Source organism: Miniopterus natalensis, chromosome 14 (genome assembly GCF_054644295.1).
Source record: "Miniopterus natalensis isolate mMinNat1 chromosome 14, mMinNat1.hap1, whole genome shotgun sequence".
Lineage (NCBI taxonomy): Eukaryota > Metazoa > Chordata > Mammalia > Chiroptera > Miniopteridae > Miniopterus > Miniopterus natalensis.
In genome coordinates this window covers 58,443,035-58,460,722 of record NC_142094.1, presented here as the reverse complement: position 1 = coordinate 58,460,722, position 17,688 = coordinate 58,443,035, and the positions used below count along the sequence as shown (strand labels likewise).

General features: G+C 51.6%; 1 protein-coding gene across 1 annotated transcript; it reads left to right on the top strand.

Annotated features, from left to right (window-relative positions):
* Positions 1–1,502: 1,502 nt before the first annotated feature.
* Positions 1,503–15,466, top strand: SPADH (spermadhesin family member). Its single transcript, XM_087824094.1, has 9 exons — positions 1,503–1,806; positions 1,927–1,956; positions 6,731–6,775; positions 7,822–8,139; positions 9,299–9,337; positions 9,680–9,827; positions 11,088–11,278; positions 14,525–14,578; positions 15,090–15,466. Exons 1-9 carry the CDS (start codon positions 1,503–1,505, stop codon positions 15,464–15,466), a joined length of 1,506 nt encoding a protein of 501 aa, XP_087680220.1.
* Positions 15,467–17,688: the final 2,222 nt, after the last annotated feature.

The window sequence follows — 17,688 nt, the reverse complement described above, 5'->3', positions numbered from 1 at the left end:
CCCGTCAGGTGAGCCAGCTCCTGCCAGGACACAGCACTACGCTCGCGGGCCCCAGGGGAGATCATCACAGCCGGGGAAGGAACCTGGGGGCGGCACAGCCAGAGGCCTCGGTGGTGCACGGGGACCGTAGTGAGAGGACCACGGCCCCCAGGACGCGGCCGAGCACCTGGGCCACCCACGCCGCTGGCACCTGAACATCCCACTTTCCTGCTATTCCACGCATGCATTTTATTTTATTTTATTTTATATTTTATTTTATTTTATTATTTTTAAATATATCTTTATTGATTTCAGAGAGAGGAAAGGAGAGGGAGAGAGAGATAGAAACATCAATGATGAGAGTCATTGATCGGCTGCCTCCTGCACGCCCCCGGCTGGGGATCGAGCCCGCAACCCGGGCATGTGCCCTGACCGGGAATTGAACCCCGATCGCCTGGATCCTAGGTCGACGCTCAACCGCTGAGCCACGCCCGGCCAGGCACAGACGCATTTTAAAGTTCAGACAATACAGAGAATAAGAAAGAAAATGATCCTGTCCCCTTTGCCTGCAAGGATTGCGGCTCACATTTTGTTATATTGGTTTTCCAGTCTTATCAAGAAATAGAACATTATAGACACAGGTGAAGTTCCCCCAATTCCCACCCCCACTCGCTGGTCTCTCCTCCTCCCTCAGAGACAAAAGCTCTCTTGAATTTTGTGTATATCTTTAGAGTTCATTTTTAATATTTTTACAAATATGAATTATACCAGCTCCATGTATGTTATTTTGTGGTTTTTGTTCACGCAAATGGTATCAGTCCCTGTATATCATTCAGTACTTTTTATTCTTTACTCAATGTCACATTTTTGAGATTTATCCATGTTGATACATATAGAGACAGATAGATTTTTACTGCTCTTAATGACTATAGTGTTGAATTTTTTTTTTTTAAATCTTCACCCGAAGATATTTTTTCCATTGTTTTTCAGAGAGAGTGGAAGGGTGGGAGGGAGAGAGAGAGAGAGAAACATCGATGTGAGAGAGACATCGATTAGCTGTCTCCTACACATGGCCCAACTGGGGCAGAGCCTGCAACCAAGGTACATGCCCTTGGCTGGAATTGAACCCGGGACCCTTCAGTCCGAGGGCCAACACTCTAACCACTGAGCCAAACTGGCAGGGAAGTGTTGAATTTTTTAATGAATCCCTTAATTTACGCGTTCCCCCACTGGTGGAAATACATTTCCTTAATGTTTCATGTCCACCTGGCTGATGTCAGGTCCTGACTCACCAGCACACGAGAGACACGTGTTCCATCATCTGACCTGATCTATCGAGTGACTAACAGGGGCCGCCTCACGCAGTGGTGGAGCTACCCAACAGTGTTTTTCTAGGATGCGCTTATGGATGTGGAGTAATGAAAAGATCCCCCCTAATTTGTGAGCTGGGCCAATAAGATGCATGCATAACTGAGTGTCAAAAACGTCCCTTTATTTTCATTTAAACAGAAGACTGGCCCACGATGAGGCTCGTGAACGGGACCGGAAGGTGCTCTGGACGGGTGGAAGTTTTCTACCAGGGCACCTGGGGATCGGTGTGTGGTGACGGCTGGGGTCTGGAGGAGGCGCAGGTGGTATGCAGGCAACTTGGGTGTGGCTGGGCGGTGTCTGCCCCACTGGGTTCCCACTTCGGCCCCGGCTTTGGGAAAATCCTCCTGGACAACGTGCACTGCAGCGGTGAGGAGAGCCACCTGGCCCTGTGTGCCCACGACACCTGGTTCACTCACAGCTGTGGCCACGAAGAGGACACCGGAGCCATCTGCTCAGGTGAGGGGACTTTTGCACTCTAAGTACCTCATGGACAGAAGGGGCTATTACAGAAAATGGGAAGTGAGCCAGGGGCCTCCTCCAGTGAGGACTGATGGTTTTCTCTCTCCACACTCGCAGGTTCTCTAGTGGCTGCCTACTCCCCTCCAGGTAAGACTGATTTGGGCAGTTTCTATGTCCCATTCTACTTACTTCTGTCTGGCTAATATTCATTTTCTGTGGTAGACATGGAATGAAAATGACCTTGTTAAATCGAGCTTTAAGCAGTTTACAGAGCCTGGTTTGATTGGTCCATTTCACTTGAAACCTGAAAGTCTTTCCCAGTCTGTATGCCAACCAACCATAACAGATAGAGCTCAGAACTCAGGTCTGGTGTTGACCTTGGTCTCTTGCACTCAGGCTTTCCTGCTCCAAGAAACCTGCTAATCCTGGCCTGAATGGCCCCTCTTCTGGGCAGGTGCCCGAGGGTAGAGCACAGGCACCCCTTAGGGTATGTCTTAGAGGACAGGTCAACGTTGAAGAGTAACATCAGCAAAAGAGACTTTGGAAATTAGCTAACAGTACACAACATCCAAGTGCAGGAACCTTCCCAAATCAGAACCAAATTACACGGCAGCTCCAGGCAACTTCTGGACTCTTTTGGGGCCACTGAAGGACTGTAATTGATAGTCATGGACTTTAGGATAGAGTGTTTCATGACTATGCCCATCAATCATCACAAATCACTTATTTGAGAGAAAATTGCCATTCACTTTCCAGAGAGATTAGGTCAGAAAATGATCTGTCTGGAGTCTGTGCAGCCTGATTATTTTTAACAGGCAATGAAATGACATCAGTTGAAAAATTATAGTTATGTGATATTAAAGTAACTTTGTCACTAGAAAAACCCATGGGGCTATTTCAATCCTTTCTTTTTTTATCCTAAAGCAGTGGTTTTAGACGTTACTTTTCATCAGAATTACCCCTGAGGATTTATTAAAAACACATACTGCTGGGCCCCACCCAGAGTTTCTGATTCAGTAGGCCTAGAGTGCGGTGTAAGAATTTGCATTTTCTGCAAGTCCAGGATGCTTACACAGTGGTAGGGGACCACACTTTGAGAACTGCTGCCTTAAAGAAGAAATCTTTTGATTTTTATCCTAATAAGCAGAAACAGAATTATCATCGTCTTCATCATCATTATCATCCTCATCATTGTCACCATCATCTTCATCACCATTGTCATCATCACTGCCACTGTCATCATCATCACCATCATCACCACCATCATCACCATTGTCATCATCACCACCACTGTCATCATCATCACCATCATCACCACCATCATCACCATTGTCATCATCAACACCACTGTCATCATCATCATTACCACCACCGTCATCATCATCACCACCATCATCATCATCACCATTGTTGTCATCATCGTCGTCATCATCACGACTGTCATCAGCAGCAGCATTATTATCATCAGTATCACCACAGTCATTAATGTCATCTTCATCATTATTATCATCATCACCATTGTCATCATCATCATCACCAGTGTCATCATCATCACCATTGTCATCTTCATCACCATTGTCACCATCATTATCACCACCACTGTCATCATCTTCATCATCATTGTCATCTTCATCATCACCATTGTCATCATCATCACCACTGTCATCTTCATCATCACCATTGTCGTCATCATCACCATTGTCATCTTCATCATCACCACTGTCATCTTCATCATCACCAATGTCATCATCATCACCAATGTCATCATCATCACCATTGTCATCTTCATCATCATCACCATTGTCATCTTCATCATCACCACTGTCATCTTCATCATCATCACTGTCATCATCACCACCACTGTCATCATCATCACCACCACCGTCATCATCATCATCACCATTGTCATCATCACCACCACTGTCATCATCATCACCAATGTCATCATCATCACCATTGTCATCTTCATCATCATCACCATTGTCATCATCACCATCATCACCACTGTCATCATCTTCATCATCATCATTGTCATCTTCACCATCATCATTATCATCATCATCATCAATGTCATCATCACCATCATCACCACTGTCATCATCTTCATCATCATCATTGTCATCTTCACCATCATTATTATCATCATCATCACCAGTGTCATCATCATCACCACTGTCATCATCATCATCATCACTATTGTCATCATCAGCATTATCATCATCAGTATCACCACGGTCATTAATGCCATCATCATTATTATCATCAGCAACATTATTATCACCACTGTCATCATCATCATCATTACCACTGTCATCTTCATCATCACCATTGTCATCATCATCACCACCACTGTCATCATCATCATCATTATCATCATCATCACCACTGTCATCTTCATCATCACCATTGTCACCTTCATCATCATCACCTTTGTCATCATCATCAGCATTATCATCATCAGTATCACCATGGTCATTAATACCATCATCATTATTATCATCATCACCATTATTATCATCACCATCATCACCACTGTCATCTTCATCATCATCACCATTGTCATCTTCATCATCACCACCACTGTCATCATCATCTTCATCATTGTCATCTTCATCATCATCATTATCATCATCACCACTGTCATCTTCATCGCCACTGTCATCTTCATCATCACCATTGTCACCATCATCATCACCATTGTCATCATCAGTAGCACCATGGTCATTAATATCATTATCATCATCACCATTATTATCATCACTGTCATCACCACTGTCATCATCATCAACACCATTGTCATCATCATCACCACCACTGTCATCTTCATCATCACCATTGTCATCTTCATCATCATTATCATCATCATCACCACCACCACTGTCATCATCATCTTCATCATCATTGTCATCTTCATCATCATCATCACCACCATTGTCATCATTATCATCATCACTATTGTCATCATCATTATTATCATCATCACCATTATTATCATCACCATCACCACTGTCATCTTCATCATCATCATTATCATCATCACCACCACTGTCATCTTCATCATCACCATTGTTGCCTTCATCATCATCACCACTGTCATCATCATCATCACCACTGTCATCATCATCACCATTATCATCATCACCATTGTCATCAGCAGCAGCATTATCATCATCAGTATCACCATGGTCATTAATGTCATCATCACCATTATTATCATCACCATCATCACCACTTTCATCTTCATCATCATCACCATTATCATCATCACCACCACTATCATCATCATCTTCATTGTCATCGTCATCACCATTGTCATCATCATCACCATCATCATCATCACCACCACTATCATCATCATCTTCATTGTCATCTTCATCATCATTGTCATCATCACCACTGTCATCTTCATCACCATCACCATTGTCATCATCAACACCATCATCATTGTCATCGGTATCAACATTGTCATCTTCATCATCATCACCATCATCAACATCACCATTGTCATCATCATCAGTGCCATCATTATCAGCATTATTGTTACCAGAAGCAACACCATTATTAGCAGAAAAGAGTCTACCTGGTAAGTTCAACTTTGTATTTCTGAATCACTACCCTGGCTCTTTTTAGTTTGTGTGTTTTTATGGTTATGTATATAGAGAGCTAAGCATTCAAGCAAGAATATTTAGTAAATTATTAAGATATCTGGTATTATGCAAACAGACAGGTCTTTGTGGATGAATTAATTTTCCATTTACAGCTAAGAGGCTGAGGTGGTATTCATGGCCTTCTCTTCATCTGACAGCTTTTATCCTGATCCAAATCCTCATCACTTCCTCCTGCCTGGACAACCACAGGCTTTTCCTAATTGACTTCCCTGCCTACAGCTCCGGACATTGTAATCCATTGTTTGCATGCACTCAGAGTTACCTTGTTTAAAGTCAGGTTTAATTGAGATATAATTTACCTTCAGTAAAAATCACTGTGTAGTTTAAAGAATTTTGATAAATGATTACAGTTGTGTAACCACCACTATCCTGATATAGAACATTTCCATTATCTTAAAAAGTTCTTTGTGCCCCTTTATGGTCAATTCCCTCTCCTAATCCCCCAGATCATGGCAACCACCAATATGATTTCTGTCCCTGTAGGTTTGCCTTTTCCAGAATATATAACATAATCAGACAATATGCAGCATTTTGTGTTGAGCTTCTTTACTTAGCATAATGCTTTTGAGACTCTTCCATGCAGTTCCATGTATCAGATACTCTTTTTTTTAATCTGAATGGTATTCAGTGTGTGGATGTACCAAAACTCATTTATCCACTCACTACTGGATGGACATTCAGCTTATTTTCGATTTTGACTATTATGAATAAAGCTGCTAAAAACACTCACATACAAGTGAGACTATTTTCCAAGGTGGCTGTACCATTTTGCGTTCCCACCAGCAAAAGATGAGAGTTAGAGTTGCTCTACATCGGTACCCACAATTTGGATTTTCTGGGTTTTTGTTTAGCCATGATAGCCTCTCTACTACAACGAGATGGTGATATCTCTGTGTGGTTTTATTGATATATATATATATATATATTACTGATTTCAGAGAGAAGAAGGGAGAGGGAGAGAGAGAGAAACATCAATGATGAGAGACAGTCACTGACAGGCTGCCTCCTGCAGGCCCCCGACTAGGGATCGAGCCCACAGCCGGGGCCTGTGCTCTCTGACTGGGAATCGAACCCCGATACCCTGGATCCTAGGCTGATGCTCAACCACTGAGCCATGCTGGCTGGGCTTGTCTCCTTTTTTAAAAAGTGGGATATGTGAGGCAGTTCTTCACGTATCCTGGATATGGGTAATGTCTATGTTATTCTTTCCCCACTGCTGACTGACGGTGACCTCGCTTTGTTGTTCCTTCTAGCACATGGCTTCTCAGCCCCTGAGGCCCGGACACCGCCACCTGCAGGTACGGAAAGCAGTTCCTGGGTCCCCATGACCATTGTTCCTCTTCGAATTGCAAATCGCCGGCAGAGAATTTGGCCCAATTCCGCTTAGGGCTCGGTTCCCCTGCAGTCAGACGTATCCTCAATCGGACTGGGCAGCCTCAGTCATGGGTACATTGGCATCGGCCTCATGCCCCCGCCTGGCTCCGGGTAGGACAGGTCATCTAGGAAGGGGGCATGGGTGAAGAAGACATGTACGAGTTATCTATTGCTGTGTAAAACCACCCCAAACACAGTGGCTTAGAACAACCACCATTAGAATTGCCCGGGAGTCTGTGGGTCAGCAGGGCAGCCCTGCAGATCTGAGGCAGGCTTGGCTGGTCTCGCCTGGTCTTGGCTGGTCTCGCCTGGTCTTGGCTGGTCTCTGCTGGGCTTCCTTGTGCATTAAGGTCAGTTGAAGACTGCCTGGCCTAGGGCAGCCTCCCTCACATGCCTTACATTTCCATAGCTGTTATCTGAGGTGACAGAGGTGACAGGTCCTTCATCACCCAGCCCCCTAGCTGAAGTTTATTCACATGATTGTCCCAGAGTGTCCATGGAGCACACGGGAGCCTGCCACACCTCTCCGGGGCCTCGGCTCCACATGGCTCTGGGTGGGACAGGTTATATGCACCATTATTTCTGCTACATTCTATTGGCCAAAGCGAGTCACAGGCCACCAGCCCAGAATGAAGGCGGAGGGAAGTGAGCCCGGCCTCCTGAGAGGGGGCTGCAATGCCCCACTGTGGGGAGCAGGCCACAGGGAGGAGACAAACTTGGGCCGTTCATGTGAACAGCCGGCCACAGGCAACTGCTTTAAAATAGGGTGTGAAAGAGGAGGGCGTTAGAGGCCCCTCGGAACACACACATCTGGGGGCACATCTGGGGACTGGCATGGGACCTCCATGGCAGCGGGAGGGTGTGAGCAGCACAGCCAAGGGGAAGCAAGGGGAGCCAGGCTGGGTAGAAGCCAGTCCAGCCCTCAGCGGGCGGGACGCTGCTCTCACCCCGTGTCCCCTACTGTTCCCAGGAGACGGGGCCCCCATGAGGCTGGCGGGGAGCCAGAGGAGCTGCGCAGGCCGCGTGGAACTTTTCCACCAGGGGACCTGGGGCACCGTGTGTGATGACCTCTGGGACCTGCGGGACGCCAGCGTCGTTTGCAGGCAGCTGGGGTGTGGCTGGGCCGTTTCAGCGCCGGCCGAGGCCCACTTTGGGACGGGCTCCGGAAAGATCATGCTGGACGACCTGCGCTGCAGGGGCGACGAGAGGCACCTGGAGGAGTGCCCCCACTCGGGCTGGTTCTCCCACAACTGCGGGCACGGGGAGGACGCCAGTGTGATCTGCTCAGGTAAACTGGCCCCCTTCCCGGGTGGGGGCCGGCCCTGGCTCGCCCAAGACAGTGCTTTTCAAAAGACGGCGTGAAAATAACGGTGGACAATGGAGCTCACAGCAGACGCTTTCGTCTCTCACTTGCAGATGCTGCAGACCCGGCGGGCACGTCACCAGGTAGGGGAGGCGCCGCCTGCAGGGGCGGCTACTCAGAACTGGGGGAAGGGGTCCTGCCGGGACTCAGGTGTTCCTTGTTCTCTGGCCGGTGGGCAGGGCCGTGGAATCCCCCGATGGCCCCGTGGAGGGGTGGCAGGTACCCCAGAAGCCGCCCCGTCCTGACTCACCTCCTGCCTCTCTCCTCCTCTCCACTGTGCATTCTACACACAGCACACAGGCTCTAAACGCCTCGGATTCTGTGCAGCACTTTCAGCTCCTCGCTTCCGAGGGTTGCGAGGGGGTGGCAATGAGATACGGGCAGGGGCCGGTTAAGATCCGAGAGGCAGCTAAGGACACTTCCTGGCCAGGGGCAGGTGGCTGGTGGGCCAGACCTGGCCAACGTCAAGGTGACCCAGTTCCATTCCCACCCTCTCCTTGCCTCTGCCTTGTTCTTGACACAGCCCTGGCCCCACAGAGCTGCCCTTGCGGTTGGTTTTCCCGTGTGCCCTCAACGCCCACGCCCAGGTGTTTTCATGCCAAGTGCCATCTCTCTTTCCTCAACCCCCCAGGTCCCCGACGCCCTGCCTTTAGCCAGCTCTGGGCCAGAGAGGGAGTCGTGAATCAGGCCGAGGGGACTGGGTCTAGTGGCTCTTCAGTCACCCCCCCTCCTGGGTTGTCAGCTCTAGCAGGTGGGGATGGATTGGTCCTGGGAGAGAATCTCCCATGGGAAGTCCAGGGCCAGCTGCCACTGGTCGGAGAGATGTTGGGGCATGAAGGAGGACCGCAGAGCATCCTTAGGTCCTACCCACCACCCTGGGCAGCAGGTCGAAGGAGGCAGCAAATCGGTGCCTCTTGCCAGTCGCACATCGTGACATCCCTCCACACCCTGGCTCATCCCGAGGCTGGCTCCGTAGTTCTGGGCGGGGCCCAGACAGCACACGTGCCCCTCAGGTCTCACGTGCCAACAGGGCTGTGGGCCTCAGTGCCAGCTGACAATTCGGTGTCCTTTGTATGTCTAACAGGTCACCCTCTGGCTGCCACGGCAGGGACGGTCACCGAAGGTGAGACTGAAAGTGTCTGAATTTTTGTGTGTGTGTGTTTTTTTAGGGAGAGGAAGGGAGATGGAGAGAGAGATAGAAACACTGACGAGAGAGAAACATCGTCGATCGGCTGCCTCCTGCATGCCCCCTGCTGGGCATCGAGCCCGCAACCTGGGCACGCGCCCTGACCAGGAACCGAACCAGCGACCTCTTGGTTCCTGGGTCGACGCTCAACCGCTGAGCCACACGGACAGGGCAAACTGTCTGGATTTTGAAAAAATAAAAGAAACAATGTGTCAACTACAAAATTAGTGAACTGAGTGATGAAAAAATGGAAATTCTAAAATACCTTTCTGCCTTCAGTGAGAGCTCCATGCGGCGGCATAATTACGAACGTGTCCGGAGCCATTCGGAGCCCCCCGCAGAGGGAAATGCACAACAACACGGCCTGCGTCTGGGAGATCAGGGCCAGCGCCTCCCACCACGTGCTGCTGGCCTTTCCGTATCTCCGGTAGGTCGTGAGGACGTTACCTAAGCACACGGTGTCGTTTAAAATTCCAGGCCTTTATTTCCTTGGTTGGTTCTCACAACTAACAGAGTCCTTCGTGTCTTTCAGTTTTATCTTGAAATAATTATAAACCTGCAAGAAGCTACAAAAATAATAAGAGTCCCACGTACCCTTCCTCCTGCCCCCCCCCATTGGTGGCATCTTAATATAACCGTAGAACAACATCGAAAGCAGGAACTTGACATTAGTACAATACTGTGAGCGCGACTACAGGCCTCTTATTCAGTTGTCACCATTTTTTAAAAAATATGTTTTTATTGATTTCAGAGAGAGGAAAGGAGAGAGAGAGAGAGAGAAACATCGATGCGAGAGAAACATTTATCGGCCGCCTCCTGCACGCCCCCTCCTGGGGATCGAGCCCGCACCCCGGGCATGTGCCCTGACCGGGAATCGAACCAGCGACCTCTTGGTGCAGGAGTCAGTGCTCAAGTCACTGAGCCACACCGGCTGGGCAGTTTCCACCATTTTCCACATGTACGTGTGTGTGTGACAGGGACGGGGTCAACGCGCAGTGTGTGTCTGTAGCTCAGCCTGCTGATTAAAGGTACAGATTCCGGGGAAGCCCAGACCTAACAAATCAGAACATGTTAGATTTTAATGCCGTAGTCAAGGTTGACATCCTTATAGATAAATGTCTTATGGAAACTACCCCCCAGGAACAACTTAAATTATTTATTACTCTTGAACTTTGCTTAATTAAAATCTGACTGGGAACAGAGGGCCCGTGGGGCCGAGGCCTGGAAATGGGTTTCTGATTGGAGCACTAGTGGCATCTGGACAGAACCTGACAATGGAGAAAACAGCTAACTAACCGGGTGGCTTCCACAAGGCCAGTGGGGCGCACGTGGAATCGAACTTCCCTCTGGGCAGGTCGGCCGCGAAAAGCTTACAAATGGCCTGGTGGGAACCGGTAGCCGAGTCCTACGCGGGCCCTGCCCTTGGCCTAGGCTTTGAGGTACCCTGCGGCCTCGGGTCTCAGCAGGGGTCCACCTAGAACTTCAGCCTCCCCTTGCCTGTTCCAGTTAAAATTCCACTTCTTCTTGGAGAGAAAGTGAAATCAAAGGAATCCACCCTCCGTCTGAATGACTGACAAGCCCTTCACCCGGGTGCCGCCTCTTTGTAGTCACGCACACAGGGCTGGCCCGCAGCACGTCTCTGAGGTCTGCCGGTGAGGCACTGAGAGGCACCGTCTGTCTCCCCCAGCCTGGACTGCACCAACGAATATTTCGAAATCCTGGACGGGCCTCCGTCACTGGCCAAGTCCCTGGGGAAGGTCTGCTCTGGCTTCCACCTCACCTACGAGTCTTCCTCCAGCTCCATGACCCTCAAGTACTTCCGGAGATTCAACAGCATAGGGAAGATCTTCATCGCTTATTACTATTCTGAAGCCAAAGGTAAGAATGGGGGCTCAGAGCCAGAGCCTGGAGCTGGGCGGCCTGCCTGGGGGCCAGTTACAGTCCCATCGCTACCCTGGGACCTCGGGCAAGAGACTTGACCTCTCCGCGCCTCAGCCCCTTCCCGGTAGGGCGGGAAGGACGTGATCACCCGAGTCCCAGGTCTGCCGCGTGGGCGACTGAAGGCACCAGGAGAGCACTTATTATGGGACATCACAGGTGCTCGGTAGTTGGCAGCTGCATCGTGGGCTATTTAGTTTTTTGTTTTTAAAATACGTTTTTACTGATTTCAGAGAGAGGAAGGGAGATGGGTAGAGAGAGAAACATCAGTGATGAGAGAAACGTTGGTCGGCTGCCTCCTGCACGCTCCCCCCGGGGATCGAGCCACCTGGGCCTGTGCCCTGACCGGGAATCGAACTGTGACCAGGGGTCGACACTCAACCCCTAAGCCACGCCGGCCGGGCATGGGCTATTTAGCTTCACACAAGCACCTCCTTACAGTCGGCTCAGTAGGAAGCCTTTTCTGAAGTTACTCTGAATTAGCTCCGGGCGGGTGTGTTGGGACCTGCAGAGGAAGGTGTGGTCCCAGCCTAGGAGGGGCTGTGCACATGCAGAGGGGGTTCAGGACCGAGTCAGGTGACTCATAAAGGACAAACAGAATATAGTAAATTAATGTGCGCCTGCATCTCAGCAAGACATTAGGAAAAAGAGAGAGAGGCTAATGTAGGCTACAGAAAAGTGTTAAGGAAAATAGAGGACCCAGCCTCAGATCCGTCTCCAAACCTGACTGGCCGTGAGCAGAGAGGCAGGCGGGGGCACAGCAGGTGAGAGCCGTGAGAGCGCAGATGGGGTGGAAAAGGCGTGCGGCGAGGAGGCGCGCAGGAGCTGGGCCGAGGGTTCCGGGAGGGGCCGCGTGCTGGGGTTAGGCCATGACAACGGAGCGGTCGACATAACTATTTTGAGCCGGGCAACATTTTAAGCACCTTACATGTGCAGCCTCCTTTCATCTTCACCAAACCCACGGTTCCTCCCCTTCTACAGACGAGGAAACTGAGGCTTGAGGGGCGCAGCCTTTATCCCGGGGTCGCCCAGCGGTGGGTCCTGCCCCACTTGCCTCCGAGGGGCTGCGCACACAGGCGGCTCTTCGAGCTCCCACCTCGGCCCACACGCTGTTCGGAACAGCCTCCCTTGAGCAAGCGCCAGGGCGACTCGCTGAGCGGGCGTGGGAGACGCGCTGTAGACCCAGCAGAGGCCCCGCGTCACACAGTGGATCAGGGACGTCGCCGTCATTGACATTAAACAGTTGTTGGTTGACTGATTTTTTGAGAGAGAGAGAGAAACGCCGACTTGCTGTTCCACTCATCTGTGCATCATCGGTCGATTCTCGTATGTGCCCCAACCGGGGATCGAACCCGCAACCTCGTGGTATTGGGACAGCACCCTAACCAACCGAGCTACCCGGCCAGGGCGACGTTAGGCAGTCACTGACCGCGGTTTCCTTGTATTTGCAGAGCCGGTCACCCCGACGCCGCATCTGATCGGTAAGTCACACGGACGGTTGTGCCTTAACCTCCATTCCCAGGTCCCGAGCCTCCCTCTGTCCCCACCCCAGGGCCTTTCCGGCCATGTTTGCTGTCCCATACGCGGTTCCCAGGTGCCCACCTTAGCTGGGGGAGTCTGTCCGCACACTTTCGCACAAGGACGATGGTCGCTCACAGTGGAACGTTACCCATGTCAACAACCGGGCCACTGTGCATGGATCCCTGTCGATTTGATTTCCTGTCAAAAACAATGACACGCACGCAATAGGCCACGTTCGGGGAAGGTCGACAACAACGAAATGAAGCGGGAGCCCGCAGAGGACAGGCTGCTCCCCGAAAGGCCCAGCCACGAGCGCGTTTCCACGCAGAGGGGCGCGGTCCGACTGCCGCCCCTCCGGCCACCGGCAGAGAGGGGGCGCTGTTTCCATTGGATCCATCGAGACCCACGCAGAGAAAGCCTGACTTCAGAGGTCACATCTGATAGTTGGCAGGAGAAGGGACCTGCCACCCGCTGAGCGGGGACTCTGCCGTCTCCTCTGGTCCAAGTTCTCCCTTTTATCTAAGAAGGTTTTCTTGTACCCACAGCCACCCCAACAGCGACGCCCGAAGCGGTGACAGCGAGACCAGGTAAGGCCCGGGATGCGCCCGTCGTTACCAGGCGTCCTTTCCGTCTCGTGCCCGCGTTCCTACCCGCTCCGCGGGCAGAGGCTGGGCCAACGGCGAACGGACCCGTTGACCCTACCCAAGCTTCTCAGGGCCGTTCAAAACCATTGGCAGCTTTGGGCTCTAGCACCCCAGGGTGAGCAAAGTCCATCTTTTCAGAGCCTTTCAAAGTCTTCAAACTCTGAGCAGGTTACAGCGCCTCCCAGTGGGAGCCTGTCTCTCCGCGGCCCGTCGGGGTCATGTTAACGGCACTCATGGACTTTCTAAGGGGGGCGAGGCAGTGAGCTAGAACAGCAGGGACAAAAAGGAAAATAGTGAACTTTTTTTAGACGAAGGAGCGTTGTTCATTACATGTCGCTCGATCGAGTTTAGTTTGTTGGTTGCTGGTTAGCATAAGGTTACACATGTCCTCTGGAGCACGTCCACCCTTCCAGACGGTGAAGACCCAGCGTTGTTTCCGATTCTCCGGGGGCCCTGCTCCTTCTGCTCTGGGTGTTCGCAGGTCGAGGTGTTGTCCTTTTCTTACTGAATAACGCCTGCATCTGTGACTCTCCGCAGCCAGGCCGCCCTCCCCCTCGAGGCAGGTGGAGGTGGGGCTCTGACTGGATGACAGCAAAGTCAAGGGCAGGGGTCTTTCTCTCGCACTTTATTGCTCTGTAGTTTTTTAAACCGGAAGAGCGAGTGTTTCAAACAGGCCCTGGTGTCTCCTGATGGAAACTCAAGAGTTAAAATGGCACCGAGCGCCCAGCTGTTTATTTTGTAGCCTCAGGTCTCCTGAGGGGCATGGCCCTGAAAAAAGCTCAGGTGCTTCCCATTCATGTCCAAAACCCAGGGTCCCACCCAGGTGAGGGAAGGTGGTTCAGAGACGGCCCCCGGCTTGGACTCGGGCTTCAGAAATGCCGACCGGCCCAGGATGGTGCCTCCTTGGCCAGAACGTCCTGAGAGCCACCCTGGCACAAGCGTGGGTCCTGTGCCCACTCTGCTCCTGCCCGCGAGTGTTCTGTAAATCGCTAACGTGGGTGCCTTGGGCTTTCTCTTCCAGCTCCCAAAGTCACCCCGGATTCAACAGAATCGGGATCAACAGCCCCCACAGCTGGTAACCCTCTCACCGTCTCGTCCCCGCCCCCTGGTTGCTGAGCCCTTCTAGTGGGCTCCCTGGGGGCGTAGCCAGCGTGGCCAGTGCCCGCCTGGATTCCCGGCCCCCAGCACCGAGAACACGCAGGGCCGGTGTGCCCGCGGCGTGACCACCACGCGTAGCGGCCTGTCTAGTCTCCGGTGCTCCCCAAATTTTTTAACATCGAATCTGGGCCAACAGACAAGTTTGACCTAAAGGAAATAACGATATATTCGGAGGCTTTTGGTTAGCAACCTAGTGAAACTGTCTCTAGGATGGGACAAAATGCATGAAATAAGGAATAGCCTGGAGAAGCCAGGGGCTGCGTTTGCGAGCACGTGTTTCGCTTATTCCTGTGGGGCCTAGAGAAAGGAAGGGAGAGACTCCACAGGGCCCGAGGCCAGGGGCGGCTGTTAGAGTCAAAGAAAAGCCCCACTAGGAATTCCCGGCCCGGCTGCCGATCCCATCCCAGTAACATCCCTGGGTCCCCCAGACTTGCCCATCGTCAGGCTGGTGGGCGGGCGGAGCCGCTGCGAAGGGCGCGTGGAGCTCTACCACGCCGGAGCGTGGGGGACGGTGTGCGACGACCTCTGGGGCATCGGCGCTGCCCACGTGGTGTGCCGGCAGCTGGGCTGCGGGACCGGCACCGGGGCCCCGGGGAACGGCCACTTTGGGGAGGGCACGGGGACCATCCTCCTGGACAACGTGCAGTGTCGGGGCGACGAGGCCACCCTGGGCCAGTGCCAGCACCTGGGCCTGTCCGTCCACAACTGCGGCCACCACGAGGACGCCGGGGTCGTCTGCTCAGGTACCCACTCCTGGTCCCTCCTGAGTCTGCCAGGGAGGTTCAGTTACTCCCTGCATCCTTAGCTCTACTGCAGTCTCACCCAAGACGTCTTTTTTTTTAAAAAAAAAAAAATATATATATATGTTTTTATTGATTTGAGAGAGAGAGGAAGAGAGGGAGAGAGAGAAACATCACTGATGAGACAGAGACATCGATGGGCTGCCTCCTGCACGCCCCCTGCTGGCATGCGCTTTGGCCGGGAATCAACCTGGCGACCTCTCAGCGCAAGGGGCTCAACCACGGGGCCACGCCGGCCAGGCCCTTTCTTATCTTTAATTTCACATTCAGAAGTCATATTTATCTAATTTTTGTATCTCTGAGGTATACATTTTTTTTTAAAATAAAAAGTATCTTCTAACTTTCCTGTTGGTGGGTGGGATTTTTGTTTGGAGCTTGTCTTTAGTTTGTTTTGTTTCACAGTTTCAGCATCAGCCACGGTAACCACCGCCTCAGCGGGTAACTTTGTTTTCTTGCTTGCTTTTCCAAATGGCATATGGTTTGGGTTGGAGTTTATATGAAACTAAGTATCAAGCTCATATCAGACTAGCACAAGGTGCTCGTATATTCACTGAATGAAACGGGAAGGTGGGCCGGTAGCGACTGTGCACCTTTCGTGCGCAGGACGCAGTGTGTCCGGTCCGCCCCCTCCCGCCTCCTGCAGCAGCAGGTCTCTCAGATCAGCACACAGCGGAGGGAGCGTCCTTCCTGTTCTCTTATTGCTGTCTTGTTGTTTTTGTTCATTTACAGCTTCGATCTCAATGGCTCCGACCTCCGCGCCAGGTAAAACACTGTCTCCTGTCCCTTAAGTGCCTCTCCTTGGAGCCCCGCTTATCAGACCGGGCTCTTCATGGAAGCACTGTCCCCAGCACGGACTCAGTAAAAACAGAAACCCGGCCCCCTCTGCAACGGTGTGTAAGTTCTCTCTTCTTTTTCCACAGATACCTCTTCAAGCTCGGCAGGACCGTGGGGTAAGGGCTCGCTCACTGTGATGTTTAAATCAGCGAGACCAGCTTCAAACTTGTCATGTTCTAGTTAGAAAATGAGCCGCTTAATGACCATTTTTCACCACAAAGCCAACCTCAGTGAAAAGACACAGAAATGTCCTTTCTCTCGTTTTTAACACACAGGTGTGTCTTCCACCTCGGCAGAAGTGGACGCCCCGCCTGGTAATGTTTCCTGTGGTCACTTCTCTTAAGTTAAACATGATCAACTCTCCCTCTTTCTGGTTAACAAGTGGCCATATGTACCGAATATTTTGTCTACAGTATAAATCCCAATGTGAGCTGAAGTCCCAGCATCCTTTCCACGGAAAATAAGCTCAGTGTTCTCCCTACTCGTCCAGAGACACGGGACTGGTCCCTGCACCAGGGACCGCCTTCCGCTTGCTGCACTGGTCTTGACCAGACGTGCCCAGGGAGGCGGGGAGGGCGGGGGCTCCACACCTCCACCTGCTTGCCGGGCGATGCTTGACCCATCCAGCCCACCCAAACACACACACCAGAGAACTGTGTTGTGACAGCATTGATTCTACCCATCGCTCTTCTGTTTTCTACCAACTGTTGTTAAAAAAAAAATTCCTTTTTTTTTTAAACTGACAGTTGAGTTTGGCTCTTGTTTGTTTGCAGATACAACTCCCACTCCAAGCAAAGAGCCTTCCTCACCAGGTACACCCTCTGCGCCCCCACAGTGGCCCCGGTGGGTGACTGTCTGAGAAACCCCAGCCCCGCAAGTTCACACCCCAGAGCAAACCCTTCCTGTTTCCCGGGAGGGGTCAGAGGGGAGGGGAGGTGGGGCAGGTTCCAGGCCACACCCCACCACTGGTTACTATTCTGAGTAAAGCAGATTGGGGGGCAGGGTGCATAGGCTAAAGTAACGTCAGGTGTCAGCCCTGGAGGAGACTCGGAGATGAGCTACACAGCAAGTGTAAAGCATCAATGTGCACGGGAGCGGCCTGGAGACTTGTTAAGATGCAGGTTCGGATCCAGGGGCTCCAGGTGGAGCCTGGGCTCTACAGTCCTCACAGGCTGCCAGGTGGCGCCCGCTGGGGGAGTTAGGATGCTGAGCAGCCACCCTGTTCAGAAGGGAAGTGAGGCCCAAAGGAGGAAGAGATTTGCCTGAGGCCACTGTCTTAGTCAGCCAGGGCTGCTGCGACTGAGAACCACAAACCGCAGGGCGTACAGGGCAGGAATTGATGCTCTCTCGTTCTGAAGACTAGGAGTCCAAGGTCAAGGTGAAAGGAGGATCG

Bases quoted from the DNA above. Each gene is read 5' to 3' on its own strand.
- SPADH (XM_087824094.1), top strand. From the start codon at position 1,503: ATGAGGCTCGTGAACGGGACCGGAAGGTGCTCTGGACGGGTGGAAGTT. The intron at 1,957-6,730 runs GTAAGACTGATT...TGTTCCTTCTAG, and splicing joins GGCTGCCTACTCCCCTCCAG to CACATGGCTTCTCAGCCCCT. The intron at 14,579-15,089 runs GTAACCCTCTCA...TGGGTCCCCCAG, and splicing joins ATCAACAGCCCCCACAGCTG to ACTTGCCCATCGTCAGGCTG.